The 20,892-nt window shown below is 37.4% G+C and overlaps 1 protein-coding gene across 1 annotated transcript in view; it reads left to right on the top strand.

Annotated features, from left to right (window-relative positions):
* The window catches only part of LOC110025890 (nuclear export mediator factor NEMF homolog), a 71,908-nt gene that overhangs the window by 17,198 nt on the left and 33,818 nt on the right, over positions 1 to 20,892 (top strand). Inside the window, 2 exon segments of the mRNA XM_020726576.1 lie at positions 3,432 to 3,559; positions 18,727 to 19,246. Of these exon segments, the coding sequence (XP_020582235.1) occupies positions 3,432 to 3,559; positions 18,727 to 19,246 (648 nt within the window).

The following is a 20,892-nucleotide window of genomic DNA, read 5'->3' as shown; positions in this document are numbered from 1 at the left end:
ATTCCTGTCCTCAATTGCTTTATCATAAAGTCCCAAATCAGGGGAATAACTATTCATTTACTTATGCGTGGTGAAAGAAGCAGTCAGCTCTGTCTTAGTTTGTGAAGAAATTAATAAATAATTTATCATCTATTACGTAAGTTCTGCATGGAGCCAAGCTGAGATACACAATCATGGATAACTTGTGTTGATGCTCTTTGTTTCAGTAAGGAAACTGCGTCTTTGCTTTCAAGCTCACACCATAAACGTAATTACCGACAATTCACCCAAATCGGTGTTATCATAACCCGACCACTTGTGAAGTTTGTTGAAGTGGTCAATTGAATTGAGTGAATTCAACATTTCATATGACACATGATAGCGATCAAAGCCCGAGTAATCGCCGACTTCTTAGCTGATTTCACACAAGACTTGAATCGTGATGACACCAGTATCATGGATGAACTCTGGGTATTTTGCTTTGATGAAGTATCAAGAAATCAAAGGAAACGAGTAGGTATGGTCTTACCTCAAAGACTCATATTCTATCATTCTATTTAGCTCAACTTCAACACCACTAACAATCAAGTTGAATACAAGGTATTGATTGTTGGGTTGAGATTTTCATGAGCAATCGATGTGAGACATCTCATTGTCAAGTCAGACTCTCAGCTGGCGGTTAATCAAGTACATGAAATACTTGAAGTACGGGATGATACCTTACACAAATATCTAGCGAAGGCCAAATCTTAGATTGGAAAGTTTGAATAATTTCGGATCGAGAACATTTTAAGAAAAGAGAACCAATTTGCCGACCTCCTCTCTAAAGGCGAACATTTAGAACACAAATGGGACATGATGCTGGAACAACCTACCATCGAAAAACCTGAAGTTTCAAACATAGAGCCAAGGTGTGGTGCAAGTTGGTCAACCCCATAAAGGAATACTTGACTACATGTGTAATCCCAACGGGAGTTACAAATCCTTGAAATTTCAAACATAAAGTTGCGCATTACCTAATTATTGATGACTTTTATTTTATAACACCTTCATGGAGGAGTTTACCGATGGTTGATATGGGTGTAACCACCGAGCCTGCTTTATTTCCCATGCTTCCTCGATGATGGGGATACTTGGGGGGAACTATGGGATCGGGTCGTTGATCAACATTTATCTTTGCAACAAAATATTGAAAGATAACATTAGATTAGACAAAGTAAAAGTGCTCTAGAAAGCGTAAGAAACAAATATCTACTTACTAGAACTAAGGTTTGGGAGCGTCACTATGTTGGAGCCTCTCCAATCGTTCGAAAGGTCAGAAACCTATCCCTTGGGGGTAGCCTTCAAATCAGCCATTATTACCTCACTAGGAGTAGGATCCTATGCAGGCAGTGCAGACATTTCTTCTAGGGCCGCTTCGTTCAGATTGGTGCGAGAACTAGAGTTGAAGCACTTCTTGCTGGGCGTTTGTACAATTTTCTCGCCTCAACGGGCTTTGTCCTCTCAGCCTCTTTGCCTTCCCCCTTGAGTTTTGGACATTTTTAGAACATCGTTCCCTCTTTTGCTTTTGCTCAATGATCACCCTCTACCGATCCTCCAAAATGTCCATTTCTTCCTTGGAGATCTTCCCCATCAGAGCAAATATTGGAGAAACAATTAATTCCTTATGAAAACTAATGAATGCAGAGTGTGAGCTCTAACTTATGACCCCAACAAAGACTTATATATATCACAAAGGGAGTTAACTCAAAAAATCAATTTTTTATATATAATCACTAAAATTAATTTTATTGTTAGCAACAATCTAATTTTATTTTTTTAATAGAGTAATGACTTATTAACAAGTGATAAAAGTATCCACGTGGCTCTCATCTCTTATGGTATGACAATTATTCTTTGACAAAGGGAACATATCTAAATCATCCCATTTTTTATGACAGGAAAGTTTCGAATTCTTTCATAATACGTCCCATCATCTTCTTGGAGCATAGTTTTCCCGACAACTGTAATAACTCATATTCTTCATTCCTCATTTAGTAGTGTATGTCCTTGCGCAGGACAACTCGACAAGAAAAAGCTATTTTACATCCCATGCCGGTTATCACATCAGACTTGATCACTTCCGCCACCTAAGAAGCTGTTGCCACCAAACTAGAGACAATTCACATCTGCTCAGAAGCGCTTGTGACCACTCCCTGTAGGTGTAGCAATATGGTCCCCAGAGGAAGGAAAGTCTGTGCCTAGCAACAAGTACTTGCAACTGTTCTCCAAGATTGAGCTAGCGAAGCTTGATAGTGGTGGAAAATCATTGTCTGGTTGAATATGATTTAACTTCTTGTTGAGCCCTGAACGGGCAAGGTTCTTGCTTTAACTCTTTCACTCTAGCAACTCATAGTGGCGATCAATTTTCTTTTGATTCTCTCATTCTTCTCGCAGTTTCCCGTCAAAGAGCTAGGAGAACCAGAGAACTAAATGTACATCAAACAATAGATTTTCAAAACAACAGGACAACCCACGCTTTATGTGGGCCTTCTGGGCTTAGGGGATCGAGCTCATACACCATGCATTTGGAGCACTGACATTGAACGGACCGGTCGTACATGTTGGTCATACTCTTGGAGGTGACAATACCAAGCTTGCCTCTCAGAATGACTTGGTGGTCTCCCCTGCCAAGCATGTTACTGTTTATATGAGTTTCTTCGACTGAAATTATCGATACTTTTTATTCATGCAAGCTTCTCCAATCAAGTTCACCCATGCTTCTTGAGCTTTTGTATCGAGCTTGCCCACGCCCAACGAGCTCCTCGACTGAGCTCGCCTGCATCCATCAAGTTACGTCAACAAGTTTGTTGAACAGTTCTTCATGATAGAAGGAAGTAAAACTTCATCCCATCATCTTCCATGTCTATTTATTGACCGCTTGATGTCCATGCCTGGGAACTTATCAATGGCGAGTCTTAACAGGCTTCATACAACACATCCTACAACATAACATTTGTTTATTATTTATAGTATTATGAGGGAATGTAAATTTAAGGAGATATATAGGAAGAAAAGAATGGAAGGTCTTCTCTCTCCTCTCTTCTTTCTCACCATGATCAATAACAATGCACACACTCTAAAATCTTTGATTCCCTTCTACCTCTTTAATAAGGTCTCTCCAAGATTGTATGAGTCCACAGACAATTCGACACCCTACGTCCTAAAAGGATTCAATGTTATAAAAGAACTGATATAATTTATTTTCTATCTATAAACCTATTTTTCTTTTTTACTTTCATTGCTATTACTGCCTTCTACCATAGGAAAATAATTTTTACGCATGAGGTGACGTGAGCATGAGATTTAGCATCTTTAGGTTGGTCTAACTGGAAATTATGTGTGTTTATTTATTTTTTATTTCTTGGGTTTTGTTAGTAGGTGGGGGGAGTAATGAGGGGGTAGGGGAAGAGTTTGCATGTCTTTTCCAATTTGGATTGGGTGCTAATGCTCACTACATTATTTTGGAGCTATATGCTCAAGGAAATATCATTTTAACAGACTCCGAGTTTACAGTCATGACACTTCTACGATCACATAGGTTTGTTGCTATAGTCGCTGTTTAACTGCCATCTAAATTGATTTTTATTTTTTATTTTGCTACAAGATTTTCTTATATGTCTATGCTTATGCTATGAACTTAGAAGATATCGAATTATAGGATTTCTTTCCTGTTGATTTATAGTGGGCACTGGATTTTGCTGATTTATGATGGGAACTGGATTTTGATTTTTATCTTAGATTTATCAAGATGAATGTGTTTTAATTTGTCAGTTGAAAGCTTACTGGTAACGTCTTTTTTAACATCTTCCTTAAAATCATGATTCATATTAGTTAGTTATTTGTTGAATCTTATTATAACTTATATGGTTGTATATTTGAATAACTTATCAGCTTATGGTGGACTCTAGTGCATTAAAAGTATTTTGCTTATTTAGTATGTAGATAATTGAGTAGGAGAATTATGTTCTTTCTCATGCTCTTTCGAGCACCCTAAATTAAATGGTGGATAGGAAGTTTGTAATTTCATATTTATCTCCTAGTTTACATTCTTTATGCCTTTCAAATTACATCATATTAACTTACAATTTCATTCCAAATTAGGAAGTAACATAAGAGAAATAAATGAAGCAAATAATCATGCAAATTAATCAACGTTTTGGTAAATGCTTGATTTTCTAATTTTATATTTTTTATAGTGGTGTAATATTTCTTATGATGATTTCTTAGAAAACATGTTCTCTAATGTTCAAACACTTGTTCCGTCAGGCATGCTTCAGCTTTTGGTTGCCTAATTAAGCGCCTAACATTCATCTTAAAGCAATGAATTGAAGTCCTATAACAAAATACAATTAAACGCCGTATAATTATTTTGGCCGCTACTTGTTGTAGTTTGCTTGCTTGGCATTCTAATAATGGGTTCAATTGGTTGCGGTTGACAACGTCTGTGTAGTGTGCTATATCCAAAAATATCACCATTGTTCCCGAGGGCCTAGGCGATTCATGTGTGTCTTATTTAGGATTTGATAATAATTATTTTTTTTTGGCCTCCTTTTAATAGTTTCTAGAGGCAATTCAATTTGTAGTGACTATGATGATACTAATGTTGAGCACTAGATTAGCTTGTTAGTTTGAGCTTTGTTTATTTTAAAATGGGCTCAAGTGAAGAATTCATAAAGACTAGAATGCAAAGAAAGAGCACCTAGCCTAGTATTTAAGTGTAGTTGTAGATAAATGCAAATTGATCGAGTTAGATTCTACTGATGTTATAAGGATGATGAACTAATTGAAGTCAATATAATTTTTGGCAAAATTTACTTTAAAATACATTCACAAGTTTTAAAACTATTTGAGAATTTTCTATGTTTTTTAGGAAATTATTTAAATTGATTTTTTTTTACTTTTATCATTTAATAAGAGAAATTTGAATTTTATCTCGCTTCGTGCCCACTTTCGCATGATTTCCCTCTTATTTAAAGAAAATATTGGGAATGTATCACTCAAATTCTTCTTTGAACAGAAATCTCCCAATTGACGGATAACTATATTTCCCAAATTGATACATAAAGAAATCTATTTGAACTAATTTGAATTGGAACAATTTCAAAATTGATTTGAACAAATTCAAACCTAGTTCAGGCCTAAGGTGTGAACTCTTGATCTTGAGGTCAAGCCAATCCATCGACGTGAACACAATCTTGGAGAAAGAGCATCATGACATATTTACGTGTGGACATAAAGAGAATGACGTAGTCCTCAACATTGAGGTTGTAGCATTATTGCAAAAGATCATGTCTAAATTTCAAGAATGTAGAAGAAGCTTCTCAAAAATGAGGATTTATACGTCAAAATTTTGAGAAGTTTCAAGCCAAGTGTACTCGAGGTCAAGATATTTGTTGCCAAGCGAGGGGTTAAGCTATAGTGGCATTCGAGCATGGAATATTGAGGATCTCACTTGGTAACGATGCATAAAGTTCGAGCAAGACTTAAAGTTCAAACAAAATTTAGGCAAGGCAAGAAACCACTTGTGATTGTGCTCAATTTGGTGAAGGGAAGACAAATGATTCCAAAAACAAGAGCTGTAATAGTTTTGCCCGAAAATGCTTGATTGAGTTCTAAAACATCCTCACACAAATTGTTATGGATCAAAATATGTAGGATATGATTAGCCATCTCAATAGGCATCATAGTTAGTATGTTGATTGCGACATGTGAAGAAGCATAATCTTGAGAGGGCGATGTAGGAGTGTCTCCCGCTTCTTGATGAAGCGGAACGTGAGATTTCCCACAACTATATGCGGCACCCGGGTTTGCACGTGCAGGGCAGAGCCCAACCTAGCGGCCTCTCTTCTAATTTCTTTCCAATTTTAAGCACATTTACTTTTATTTATCTTATTTTTTCTAGTCCTTTCCTATATATATGTGTATTAGGATTTGAATTTTAAATTTTTGTGTGTTTACCCGAATAACTGTACACTTCTCCGTTTTTTCCTTCAATTGTTGTATCTGAGAGTTTTGAGTCATTTTTCGGCTATATCTCGCTTTTGAGTGGTGATTTTTTTCCCTGTCCCCTACCGCATCCTCTCACGTCGCTCCCGATCGTTTGCCATTGCTGCAATCACTCTGAACATCAACCCACTGCTGTTTTCATTTCAGTTTTTCAATTCCAGTCGTCTGTCCTTGTTGCTGCTGCTGCGTCGGACAGCTGCCCTCTTGCTGTTCTGCAGTACCTCATATCCTCTGTTGCTGCTGCCATCATTCTCTCTTGTTGCCGCCACCCGGAACAACGCCTATTTGCTGTTCACCTGTAGTTCCAAGGGTCCAACCACCTGTTTCACTCATTCCAACTTGCTGCCATTGCCACAACTTCTCTTTGTAGCCACCGTCCTTCTCCCTTGCCACCGCAGCTAATAACAACCCCCAACAACTTCCCCGTTGTCCAACCCCCTCTTTCTTGCTGCCCTTGCCTAGACAACAACTGCGCTTGTCGTTCCTGCAGCTTCACACCTCCCCCTCACAGTTGCCCCCACACCTTTGCTGTCCGCACGGGTTTTGGCCCTCCCCTCCTTTTCCACCTCTCTGGAGGACCAAACCCTCGCCGATCACCTCCACTATCCCGAGATTCACCGTTGTTTGAGCGTTCGTGTTGTGTTTGTTGCTATTTCTGTTTCCGTTTGTGAGATTGTATTTCCCTATTTTGGATTCCCCAATAATATTTAATTTTCTTATTATTATACGGGTGAACTCCGATATCATTTAGTATCCGAGCTAGCATAATTACGGTCCTATCCTATGATTTTTACCATCCATAAATACCCAACCCTATATTCACACAAAAAAAAAACATTTTCTTTGTTGATTTTTCATACCGGTCACTTAAAAATTTTATTTTCCACCATATGTTATCCTTATACACCCTCTTCTACCTACCCAACACAAACCCCAATCACGTCATCGAAGAGATAATTGCCTCTTCAGGAGGAAATGCTACAATGTCGTTTATAAGAAATTTATAAAGAGATGTCTGAGAATTTTCTATAGAGGATGTACGGCGGGAAATCCTCCAACTACAATGGAGGTTTATTGCATTTAAGAGGAGTCAATATGGAAGGGTCACTCGTAGTCACAACAATGACTTGTCAGATCGAAAGAACATAGTGAATCACTTCCACCATACATATTTCAGAGATGAAGAGCCACTACCCGGATGACTTGACATGAAATATTAGAGAACCTTGGATTTTGAAGTAAAAGTGAATTTGCCTTATTTTTTATGGCCACACGATCCAAAGTAGTTCCTCGAGTGACGGGACAGTGGAACATGTCTTTGAGTACCAAGGCGTCCTACCAGAGAGAATGGTGAAACTAGCTGCCATTAAGTTATGGAAGAGTGCATCTCGGTGGTGACAGGACTTGAAGATTCTTCTACAGCGAGAAGAGAAAAGTAAAATTGCATCCTAGCCTAAGATGAAACAAGAGATACGTGCCAATACCTACCAGTTCATTACACACATGACATGTTCTCAGGGCAACATCACCGGGTGATTGCCACTTCTTTTAGGAAAAGTTTAATCCCAGGATGAAGCAACAAAAGTACACTCAGCGAAATATCCAAGCCGACTATGCTTGAGGAGACATTAGTTTAGAGTGGAGAATAGTTGGAAGCAATTCACAGTCCTAAATTCGTCCCAGTTAGGAAGTGTTTGAAATATCATGGGTTTGGGCAGATTGAATCAGATTGCCCAATTCAGAGAATAATCTTTTTCACTGATCAAGGAGCAGTTGAATGTGCAATGACAACATAGACAATGAAGAATACGAGGATACAACTGAGAAATGCCACCTTTCAACTAATGAGGGAGAAAAACACATTGTTCAAGTTGAACCCATAAGAGTGACTCCTACAAAATAAAATTAGTAGTCCAAGACGGTCTTAAGTTCAAAGGGCCGACATCAGACATGTCAAAACCAAATAAGAGAATTTTATACTTTTCATATATATGAACTACTTTTTTAGTTGCCTTTACTGAGAGATGTACAACATGTTAGAGATGAGATTTTTTTGCGTCACTTTTGGAAGATTATATGGAGTCATTTGAGTATTCAAATCAATTCAATTGTGTACCCACTAACAGATGATCAGACACGTTAGATGAACCAAAATGTTGGAAACTATCGTAAGATCTTTTTGGGAAAGAAAATTCTACAACGGGATCAATGTTCAACCAGAGAAAAATAAGTAGCCTCTCTGGTTAGCGAGAATTGCCTAGCTTGCCATAAATTTCATAACAGAGTTGATTCCTTTTTACATACTTTATCTGATACATTCAAGCGAGTACGAGTGGAAGAAGCCAATTATATATTTAATGGCTCAAGGCTTGATCCGTGAGGATACCTATCCACTTAAAGTTCCAATTTTGGTTGTGCCAAAAGATAATTAGCACTTGTTCTATCAGGATGTGCTTTGGAATTTAACAACAACATGAATTATCTGGAGATTAAAACATCTCTGCCAACTTCAACGTGGTCGACCGGACGCCATATTATGAGGAGACAACGAAGCTTCGATGGCTGAGGTTGAAGCTCCCCCATCCCCGGGAGACTAACTCGGGAGCATCTCCCTCTTTTTGACAAAGCGGGACTCGGGAACTCCCACAACTATATGCGGCAAACATCTCTGCCAACTTCAACGTGGTCAACCGGACGCCATATTATGAGGAGACAACGAAGCTTCGATGGTTGAGGTTGAAGCTCCCCCATTCCCAGGAGACTAACTCGGGAGCATCTCCCTCTTTTTGACAAAGCGGGACTCGGGAACTCCCACAACTATATGCGGCAAACATCTCTGCCAACTTCAACGTGGTCAACCGGACGCCATATTATGAGGAGACAACGAAGCTTCGATGGTTGAGGTTGAAGCTCCCCCATTCCCAGGAGACTAACTCGGGAGCATCTCCCTCTTTTTGACAAAGCGGGACTCGGGAACTCCCACAACTATATGCGGCACCCGGGTTGCTCTTGCAGGGCAGAGCTGGACCGAGCGACTCCTCTTCCAATTTCTTTCCAATTTTTAGCATGTTTCCATTTATCCTTCATTTCTAGTCCTTTACAATGTATGGGTGTATTAGGGTTTGAAGTCTGAGTTCTAGTGTGTTTTCTATTGGGATGATAGCCAGCCTCTTCTTTTTTCTTCAAGGGCTGTATCCGAGGGTTTGAGTGGTGCTCCGGATATATCTCGCTTCCGATGTGATGATTATCTTCCATATCCCTTTCCGTATCCTTCCTACGTCTTTCCCGACCACAGTCCATTACTGCAGTCGCCCCCAAACATCGGTCCGTAGTTGTTTTCACAGCAGTTTTCCATTTCTAGCCGTTTGCCCTCGCTGCTGCAGCCCCGGACAGCCATCCTCTTATTGTCCTGCAGTCCCCCTCATCTCTTATCGCTGCTGCCATCATTTTCCCTTAGTGCCGCCACCCGGAACAACAACTATTTGTTGTTTATCTACAGTTCCAACCATCCAACCACCCTTTTCTCTCATTCGAGCTTGCTTTCATTGCCTGAAATCCTCCCCTTCGCTGCCGCCGCCCTCCTCCCTTGCTATCCTAGCTTATATCAACTCCCTCCCAGCCTTCGCACCTCCCCCTCGCAGTTAACCACACCTTCCAGCCCTTCTCCTACCCTTTGCTACCTCTCTAGAGGATCATCAAACCCTTGCCGATCACTTCCACACCCTGGAGATCCATCATAATTTAAGTGTTTGTGTCGTGTATGTTACTATTTTATATTTTTGTTTGTGAGATTGTGTTTCCCAATTTTGAATTCAGCAATAATATTCAGTTTTTTTTTATGATTTGAGTCAACTCCGTTATTAGAGGGCTTACGCAGAGAGAAGCTATGTTGCTATTAGCCCATCACATAAGTGAAGTGGGCTCGATCCAGAGAATGGAGATTGTTGTTAGGTGAATATAATCTAGAGGTCGAACACTGAGGAGAAGCAGGCTTATGTTGTCGAGTGTCATAGACAATATAGGAGGTGGATGAGGTGATAAATCCTTCAAATTTGAGTGCAGAGGGATGTGAGGATCATAATCCACACTTAGATGCCATGAAGAAAATTTGGTATGGAAATTGTATTATACTTTTGCTCTTCCTTTCCCCTTCCGACCAGCCATATGAAAAATATTAGAGGTTATTCCTCATCTCTTAATCACTTTTTCTTGTTTCTTTTATCCTAGTGTTACAAATCAACTTTCAATTATATTCTCTAATATAAGAAATAATATAAAGCAAATAAATATTATGTTTATTAATCTGTGTGCCTCATATGGTCCTTATTCAAACTTCATTGAATAAATGTCAATATGTTTTTTTAGAATATAGTTTCTTGAAAAGACTACACTGTAGCCTTCTAGAGATAATTCTTGCTGGAAATATGTTAGGAAACTTGAAAAGATCGTGCATCTTTTAGATAGAATTGTGGTTGGAAGTGCATAATAAAAGTTGAAAAATTACGTAATAATCATATAATGGATAAAGTTGAAATATATTATTTCTCTAACCATATCGTTGAATTTTTACTTGGAATTATTTTAGATAACTTGAAGGGTCATCTGATGACTACATAAAACTAAAATGCATCTCTTGTTTTTTTTTTTTTTTGTATTTTTAACCACTTTTGTTTTTTTATAAGGATTCCTGTTTCTGTGGTGCATGCGTGCTGTCTGTCTTTCCTCAAGTCCTGAAGAGGAAAAGTATAATTAAATAAATGGTCTGGGAGGAGGTTTACTCCTACAATATAGGGCATGTAAACTGCCTGAGCCTAAACTTTAAGATATACCGCTTGATGAGGAAGCAGAGGTCTACAATTTGAAGGTTTTTATTTGATAAGTAGTTACGTTACATTAAATGAAAATATTTCTTCTAGAAATGTCTGTTCTCTACATTTTAGAAGTTCAACCATAAAGTTTCTCTAGATAAAATTAGCTTGAATGTGGGACCTCAGAGAACTCTCGTGTTTATGATAAATCTATTGTTTTGGACTTTGGCCCTAATAAAGATGGGTGGGATTTGTAAATCACATGGATCAACAGTTAAATTTTCCAAGTACACTTAGGGGGTGTTTGATTGAGCATTAGTAGGATTTAGTAAATATGTAAATCGTAAATTCGTAAATCGTTAATTCTTTAAATCCACCGTACCTTTGGATTTAGTAAATCCGGATTTAAGCCCGATCAAAGGCAAAATTTGGGACTCTAAATCCGAAATTTCATAAATCCACCAAAACTCTTACATTTTAGAGTGTGGCTGGATTTATTAAATTCGCTGATAAAGCCTATTAAAAGACACTATCAAGTACCTATGTTAAAAGTGGCAAATAATTTAACTGAGTCATGCTAAATGCATTTGCATAGAATAATAGGCAATGAAACTTAGGATACAGAAAATAATGAAACTCGGGATACACCAAAAAAAGTCATCTTATGATACTGCAATGTAATTGGGAGAAGAAAACTTATATTTTGATTACTTTAACTAGAGTATATATCAAATTTTCATGCTGATATATCTTGTGCTCATCCTAGGAATCAATGGAAAATTGCATGCTTCCCAGTCAATTGGTGTTGTCACTTAGGATCAGGACTCATAAACTCATCTGACCAAATTCTTTTCATATGGGTACTGCTGCAATATTATATAATGAGTGGTATGTATGTGTGTAAATGCCCCATATATAATGAGTGGTATGTATGTAAATACCTAGGAATTGAGTGGTATGTATGTAAATGCCCCAAATATATACCACTCAATTCCCAAGCATTTACATATCTAGCACCTAAACTTTACGTTTTAAATTTAAACCGCCTAAAATTTTATATCACATAAAACTACCACCATTTTTAACTTTTATAATGTAAAATATACCTTTTTAAGCATAAGTAAGCTGTCATGTTTGTAAAAATTGATGTTTAGGTGCTGCACATGTAAATAAATAAGAATTAAGTGGCATGAATGTAAATCATACATATATATCTTTGCTCCCTGTTCTGGATTCAGATTTGCTCTCTGCTTTCTTCACTGCTCTTAACGCCGCACCTCCATCTATTGGGAATGACTTCAGACACATCGTATGCTGCTGCCCTTGCAGGTGTCCACGCCTCAGGTACACCTAAATCGTGCTCTTTTCCTCCTTCGTTTGAGTTGGCGGAGGACATCAAGAAACCTGACCTTGTCATTTTTTTTACAGAAGCTGAAGATATTCAAATTGCTTCATCCCGTCATCTGAATTTGGTTGGGAAATTTCTGTACGACCATCTTAAAATGGAGTTGATTCGTAAGGAATTTGAGCTTATGCACCTTGTTAGAGAGTGAAAAATTAGAGTTTTAGATGGAAGACACATTATTATTCAACTTAATAATGAAGAAGATTACATACGCTTATTTGCTAGAAGGATAATCTGGATTGATAACAAAACAACGATGATTCTGAAATGGTCTTTGGATTTTGACCCACAGACGGAACCACCAATCATTTCGGTTTGGATTCGCCTCCCTGATCTAAAATTTCATTATTTTATTCAAAAAGTGTTGTACTCTATTGTCTCAGCTTATGATAAGCCACTCAAAACGAACATTCTTACTTTTAATCTTTCCTATCCATCTGAAGTTAGAGTATTTGTTGAAAAAGACATCATTTCATCCGCTTCTGATGAAATTTAGTTGGGCACAAAACCATGGATATTGACAAAAAGTATTGATTGAGCCTTTTCCTTCATATTGTTCGAACTGTTGTATGTTCGATCACTTCAGTTCTCAATGCCACCATCTACACCCTCACCTCAGACCAAAAAACAAAGTGCTCCGCCAGAGGCAGTAAATTCATCTCCTCCTGATCAGCTCCAAGTTATCGACACTATTGATCATTAAAAGGATACCGCTGAAGACGTCACTATCCTCGCAGACGATATGTCAACCATTCAGTCTCCACACAATGTTGTAGCTCCCCCGTCTTTGGAACCTCCTATCGTGGGGGAGAGGGAGATTTTTCAGACCCCACATGTCCTAAAACCTATCACTGATATTATAGGTGACAATACTTCTACTGCTTCACCACTGCCTCATCAGGTCGAGCAAACTGTTAATATTACTCAAGCTCGTGGGGATCATGATGTGCAACAACCTACACCTGTCCGACCACCTTTGGAACAATCCATTGATCAGATGAGTCAATCATCGGATGAGGAATGACATATCTACACATCCAGGAGGAAGAAGAAGAATGGAGACCTACTTGAGATGATGATATTCACCTTACTAATTTGTTAGCCGACTCCCTTCCGAGAACTAGAGGGAGAGGGAGGCTAAAGTGGGACGTCCCTAACACTTTTGCGCCCGTTGGTGGCTTTTTGGTTTTTTATCCTTATATATCTTTGCTTTATTTGGGATTGTGTGTGTTGTATTGCGTGAGTTGGGTCTTCTTTTAGGCCCTCTCATATAATTTTTCTGTATCTTTTCCTCTTTAATATATTAGCTCTTGGGCATATATATATATATATGGTGATTTACGTTGTCTGCTCTGCTAGGGTTTTGCCCGATGACGATTTTTGTCGTCTGCTTCTTTGATTCAGTCGCGCTCGAAGGAACAGGCTCACACCTCATCGCCTCTGTTTCGATCTTCGCCTACTGCGTTCGTCGTCTCTCAGCTTCCGTCGATTCACGTCTTCAGCTTCGTCTGCTTTGACGCTGAGCTTCCGTTGTCTCGAGTCTTTGTGTCTTCTGCTTCTTCTGTTGCGACCTTCGCCTACTGCGTTCGCGTCTCTCAGCTTCCATCTTCACGTCTTCTACTTCGTCTGCTTTCGCTTACTGCGTTCGCGTCGTAGCAGGTTCTGGTTTCGACCTTCCTCTTGGGTGTGCTTCCTCCTTTTTCGACTGAACTCGACAAAGCCTCCTTCGTCCACGTGATGAGTAACCATTTGGTGGAGTTGGTTGTTGTCTTCTCGTCGAGTTATAAGGAATGTCGTGATGGTGCATAAGGCGAGTAGGAAGGGTGGGAAAACAACTTTCTTTTTCTCTGATTTAGAAATTTCAACTTTGGCTGAGAAATGCAAGTTCGCTCTTATCGAAAAATTTAAATTGGGGCACCCCTCAATGGAAGTTATCAGAAAGAGTTTTGAAGATTTCAAACTAGTAGGAAAGTGAGACTTCTTGATGGGAGACATGTGTTGATTCAGTTAACCATGACTGAAGATTACGCTCAGATTTTCTCTAGGAAATATTTTAACATTGCAGGAAAGTTAATGTAGTTTCTCAAGTGGTCTCCTGATTTTGACCCAAACCATGAACCTTCTACTGTACCGGTATGGCTTAGTTTACCTGGTCTCAAGTTGCATTTATTTAATCATCAGATTCTCTACTCTATTGAGGCCATACCTGAGAATCATATGAAGCTAGATTTACCCACCTTCAATCTAATTAGACATTCTGTTGCCAAAATACTTGTGGAAAGAGATATCACTTTTCCTGATATTACAGAAGTTTGACTGGGCACAACACATAATGGATATTGACAACAAATTGTTATGAAAGATAGACCCTTTTATTGTACCTATTGTAAGATGTTTGGGCATACTCTTGACAAATGTCACAGACTCCACCCTAACTTGAAACCTTAAGCTCAACTGCATAAGGATGTGCTCTGGACACATCTACTCCACTTGTGGAGGAAATTACCACAAGACAGGAGTTGGTGTCTGATTTAATTGCCCCTAGGGGGGCTATTTCTTCATCTGTGAAGGAGTCTTTGAGGCCTGCTCCTTTTGTCCTCGAGGGGGATTGCTCACTTATTATACCTCCTGTGGAACCTCAGTTGGTAGTGGATGAGGAAACATTGCCCCAGGGTGAGCTCTCCATCGAAGATTCACAAATAGATAAGATGAGACAAACACTGACAAATGAATGACAAGTTTACAAATCTAGGAAGAAGAAAAAATGGATGCTAGAACTCAGGAATTTTCAGGATGACCGTTTGATAGTTTCGGGCGGAAGCCTACATCTCAGTTTGGTGTTGGACTCTCTCCCTAGAACCAGGGGAAGGAGAAGTGGTAAATCCACCCATCATGAAGAGGAGTATTTTGATTTTTTTTTTGGGTATACGAGTATTTTAAAGTCTCTTTTTCAGTGAGTTGTATTCCCTGTAAGTGGGCTCTTTATACCGACTCACTAAATCCTTTGTATATTTCCGTTTACATCAATGAATTTGCCTTTTAAAATATATGCACACACACACACACACAAGACAACAATAACAAACCTTTATTCTACTAAGTGGGTCGGCTGCATGAATCTTTTTCTCCATTGCGTCCTATTCAGTGTCATATTTTCTTTTAATTCTGATAAATTAAGATCATTTTTTATTCAATATGCCCAAGTCTATCTAGGTTTACCTCTGCCTTTCTTAACATAAGTCGAATTTAAAATATCTACTCTCCTAATTGGATCATCAGATGTTCAATGTCTAATGTGACCAAACCATCTAAGACGATTCTCTAATTTTGTCCGACACTGGAGCTACACCAACTCTATCATGGATATATTCATTTCACATTTTATCTCTAAGTGTATAGCTACTCATTAACATTCTCATCTCAACAACACTTAACTTAGTTTTATTATTCTCTTTTAAAGGCCAATATTCTGTGCCATAGAGCAATGCAAGTCTCACCACCATCTTATAAAATTTCCCTTTCAGTCTTAGCAGTACTATTCTATCACACAATAGGCCTGAAACATTCCTTCACTTCAATCAACCGACTTGAATTCTACTAATAACATCCTTATTTTTATCACCATCACTTTGAACAATAAACTCAAGGTATTTAAAGCGTTCACACCTTTTAATGATATGATCACCCATAGTTATAACTCTGTCACTAGAGCTACTGTTACTAAAATTACATTGCATGTATTCAGTTTTAGTTCTACTCAAATAAAGGCCTTTAGTCTCCACGAAGGCCTTTAGACTCCCATGTAGACCTCTATAATTCAAGATTTTCTTAATTTTTTTCTCTAATCTTATCCACGAAAAGGATATGATCAGCGAAAAACATACAACAGGGTACATCCTCCTGTATATGTTCAGTAAGAGCATCCATAACTAAAGCAAAAATATATGAGCTTAAACCCGATTCCTGACGTAATCCAACTGAAGTAGGAAAATATTTGGTCAATTCTCCTTCTGTTCGAACACAAATAATAGTTCTAATATAATATTAAATGACTTAAATATAAGTCAGGAATATAAGTCATATCAACACCTTTTTAACTCTTTAAAGGACTTCTAGAACTCTACATCAAACCTCTCAATAAATGTGCAGCTTCCATAGTAGACATGCCCAACATAAATCCGAATTGATTATAAGAAATATTTGTAATACGTCTTAACCTATGTTCAATTACCCTCTCCCATAATTTTAAAGCATGACACATCAACTTAAGTCCTCTATGCACATGCATCTCCTTTATTTTTAAAAATCGTATTACAGAAGTAAACCAAGAAACTCTCAAATCTCGTATGTATTTCCACAATTGAATGGAGATATCATTAAGTCTTACAGGCGTTTCACTCTTGGTTTTCTTTAAGGCATGCTCAACTTTTTTTTTATTAATGTGACGGTAAAAATGAAACATTTATGAAAATAACTCACCCACTTATGTTGAATATTTTTTTTAAGAAAAATATTTTTTAATTTTCATCCTTAATATACTTTACTTGAGTTAAATCCTTACTTTTTTTTTCTCTTTATTTGACTAGTTTATACATATATTTTTCACACATTTTAGTATCTAATGTATTATAAAGATGAGTAAAAACATAATTTTTAGTGTCACATATTGTCTTAAACTCTCTACGGGCCATTCTATATTTTTTTTTCAATTCTTTAAACTTTTATATTTAAACAATTTTTATAACATAATTTCTTATATTTTATCTTTTCTTTAACATTATTATTCCACCAACATTTTCTTTTGATTTTTCAGGTACATCTTTTGCTACTTGTTTAATAGTGTTTGTTAATTTATCCGACATAGCATTTCCATCATCACGAGCATCCCAAAAATTGAAATCTTGAATTTTACTCATAAAAATACTTTTATTTGTGCCTTTTAATTTCTCCAATCTAATTCTACGATCATGAACCCTAATATCTTTTATTTCACAACATTTTATCCTAAAATCTTGAACTAATAATCGATGTTGAGTACTTAACTGCCTACTTGGAATGGCCTTACAATATTTACATTTTCGATGATCTATTATTTTTATAAGAAAATAATCAATTTGTGTTTTATTAGATCCATTTTTATAAGTAATAATATACTCATCTCTTTTCTTGAATAAAGTATTATCAATAACAAAATCATACGCTAAAGAAAAACCTAATATGACTCTATCTTCTTCATTAATCACTCCAAAACTTCAGCCACCATGAATATTTTTAAAATGTTCTACTCCTCTACCGAATTGTCCATTTTAATCTCCTCCAATAAAAATTCTTTTTTTAAGAGGTATCATTTGTATTAAGTCTTTTAGGTCTTTCCAGAAATTTTCTTTAAAGCCTATATCTAAACCTCTTAAGTAGTTAAAAATTTTAGAACCAACAATAATCTTAAGGGCTATAATTCTTTCTCTAATTCAATTAATTTTTTATCTTTATCACATCTACACCATTTCTAGTGCGACTCTTACTTGAATACCACAGTTTAAAATCTAAGTTATCAATCTTCTTAGCCTTTTCTCCAACCCATTTAGTTTCTCTAATACATAAGATATCTATCTTTCTATGAATCATAATATCAACTAATTTCATTAATTTACTTGTGAGAGTACTTATATTTCAAGATTCTATCCTAATATTAGTTTCATGGACAAACTTTTTTATCCACATCTATCTGTAATGTGGGAACCCTTTTATTGGACACTACACCCGTGGGTCGGTGTATTGACCCTTGCACACTTTTCATTGTATTCAGACCATACAATGCGTTACTTCCAGGGGGACGTCTTAGCATTTACACAATGATCAAAATGATTCTTGCATGATTTTTTGACATGTTTTATGTTGGTTGTTGAATACCTAATGCAACCCTCTACTTTTTACATCCGGGCCTTGGGACCCGGCAATATATATATCATCATCATCATCTTGTGCATGTCAGAATGGCATGACCCTACGCCAAAACTCAAGGTTCATGGAAATTGGAGAACGAAGAATGTAATTGAAAAACTATTGCAGAAATTGAAATTGTACTTAAGTTTCAAGGGAGAATGACGTAACTATGAAAAGGTTTACTGATGCCTCAACTGTGGATGCAAAAGTGAAATACACTTTTTAATGCATAGGCTTATGACACCAAGATGTTAAAACTGTATATATCAAACTTTTGGTGTTAGATATGTAAACACATAAAAATTTTGTGGTTTATATCTAAATTTCTTTTTAATTATTATCAATTCCCTAAGCTGAACATAGCTTGTTAGCAGCACAACCATTTATTTGTCGAAAATGGCATCATTGTCCTCCTGTGTATGAATTCATGTTAGTACTGTTATTTTGTTGCAATATACTGAGTTTAAAGCATATCGTAAGGCTTATTTTCTCTCAATGGAAGAAATAACATCTTTTAATTGTTTCATGTATTTTTTTCCTCAGAGATGATGATAAGGGATTGGCAATCATGTCGCGCCACCGCTATCCGGTCGAAGCTTGCCGTGTTTTCAAAAGGACCGACTTTTCTAAGTTAAAAATGTCTCTCACGCTATGCAAAACATCAGATTTTACGGAAGAATCTGTCTTTACCGAAGGTGGCACCAACTCGTCTAATTTATTCGAGCAGACTAAGAACGTGTTGGGGAAGAATGGGAAAGCTAACGATGGTGCTCGATCTAACAAAACTTCTTTGAAAGCAATTCTCGGTGAAGCATTAAGCTATGGTCCTGCACTGGCTGAACATATCGTACTTGATGCTGGTCTTTCACCAACTATGAAAGTTGGCAATGACAATAAAATTGATGAGGGGATAGTTGATATTTTGGAGAAAGCTGTAACAAGGTTTGAAGACTGGCTATTGGAAGTTATATCTGGCGCAAAAGTGCCTGAGGGTTATATTTTAATGCAGAATAAAGTCTCTGATAAGAAGGGATCTATTAATCTGGAGTCTGCTGTGAACAAGGTAATTCGAAAAAAGTTTTGGGGCATTTACATACACACTGCCCAATTCCTATGTATTTAACTCCCAAACTCTACTTTCTACAATTATACCACCCAAAATTTTCATATCACATAAAATATACGACTTCTTTAACTTTTAAAAAATGAAATATACCTTTTCATGTGTAGGCAAGGTGGCTTGTATGTAAAAAGTGAAGTTTAAGTTTAGATATGCAAATACATAAGAAATAAGTGGTATGTATGTAAATCTTTCTAATTTTTCTAGCTTCCCATTCGAACTCCTTTCTTTTTCTTTATATCAGTCAATATTGATCTTTATTAAATGACAGGCAGATGCTTTTTTTTTATTTTTTTTAAAGTTATGATGTTCATATTACATGAAGTAATTTTTTGTAAAATTGTCTTTGCATATTAAAACTTTCCAACTATTCTTTTTCTTCTTTGAGAAATATGTAGGCCCTCCTCCTCCTCACGAATTGTACATTGGCTCAACCCTTTTGTCATTTTTTGATCAAATGTTTTCTTTCAATGTGCGCATGAGATGTAGCACATGGACTCAAAGTCAGACTCGTGAATAAACAAAGCCTAAACTAAATCTAGATAAGACTAATTCATAAATTTGAATTTGTATTTATTTCACTAGGCTTATTTTTATTTAAATTAGATATGGATTATTTTGTTCTTAATTTTGAATCAGATGATAGGATGTATTTAAAATTTGAATTATATTATAAACTTATTTTTTAATTTAAATTGTAAATCTAATTTCTATAAATAGGGTTACAAGTTTTTTTTTTATTATGGTGAATTGATGTCATTGGGAGTGGGGTCCACTTCTAGTTATTCTAGAGTTATATATTTGTATTCCTGATGTTTTAGGTTCAGTTTTTTGTAAGTTTTGTTCGGGACAGCAGTTGTCATCTCCGTTTCTCCCTTCTAAGGTTGAACCCTAGGGTCGAGTGGTGCTCCGATTGTATCTTGCTTCTGAGGTGGTGATTATTCTTCCCCAAAACCTTTTGCATCTTTCCCCTATTGCTCCACATCGTTCTCCGCCACCTTTCCTTGCTGCAGCTGCCCAGAACAACTGTTTTGCTGCCTTTTCCTGCAGTTTCCTGCTTTTCCGACCTTCCCTGCTGCCCTTCTCACGCCCTTCCCTGCCGCCCTTCTCACTAGTTTCTTGCTGTCCCTACTTTTTCCAGCCTTCTCAGGCACCACTCCACCCCTTCCAACTTGTTGCCGCCTTCCAGGCAACCCCACTACCCCCTTTTCCTTGTTGCCAGCAACCCTAAACAGCCCTCCATCCTCGCTGCTATCACCGTTACAGCCTTCAATCTTTGCTTCAGCTGCTTTCCAGCCTTCCTCTTCTGCCGCCATCATCCCGAACAGCCGTTACACATCGATATGACAATATCTGTTGTGTGCTTGTTGTCCAAAACTCTGGAAACCGTTGCTTTCCTGCTTTTTGTTTGCCAACTACCTCGTCCACCATCTCGCCACCTTCCAAACCTTCACCGATCACCACTGCCACCTTGAGATCCACCATAATTTGTATGTGTTGACCTCATTTTCGGATGAGGTCTTCACTTCTCTCCTTAGAGCCTAGGGTCTAGCTTTAGGCTTCTCTTGTTTGACCCTTCTAGTGGACTA

The sequence above is a fragment of the Phalaenopsis equestris genome, unplaced genomic scaffold, assembly GCF_001263595.1.
Source record: "Phalaenopsis equestris unplaced genomic scaffold, ASM126359v1 Scaffold000340, whole genome shotgun sequence".
In the NCBI taxonomy this organism is placed as follows: domain Eukaryota; kingdom Viridiplantae; phylum Streptophyta; class Magnoliopsida; order Asparagales; family Orchidaceae; genus Phalaenopsis; species Phalaenopsis equestris.
Note: the sequence above shows the minus strand (reverse complement) of the source record. Positions and strands in the feature narration are given on the sequence as shown.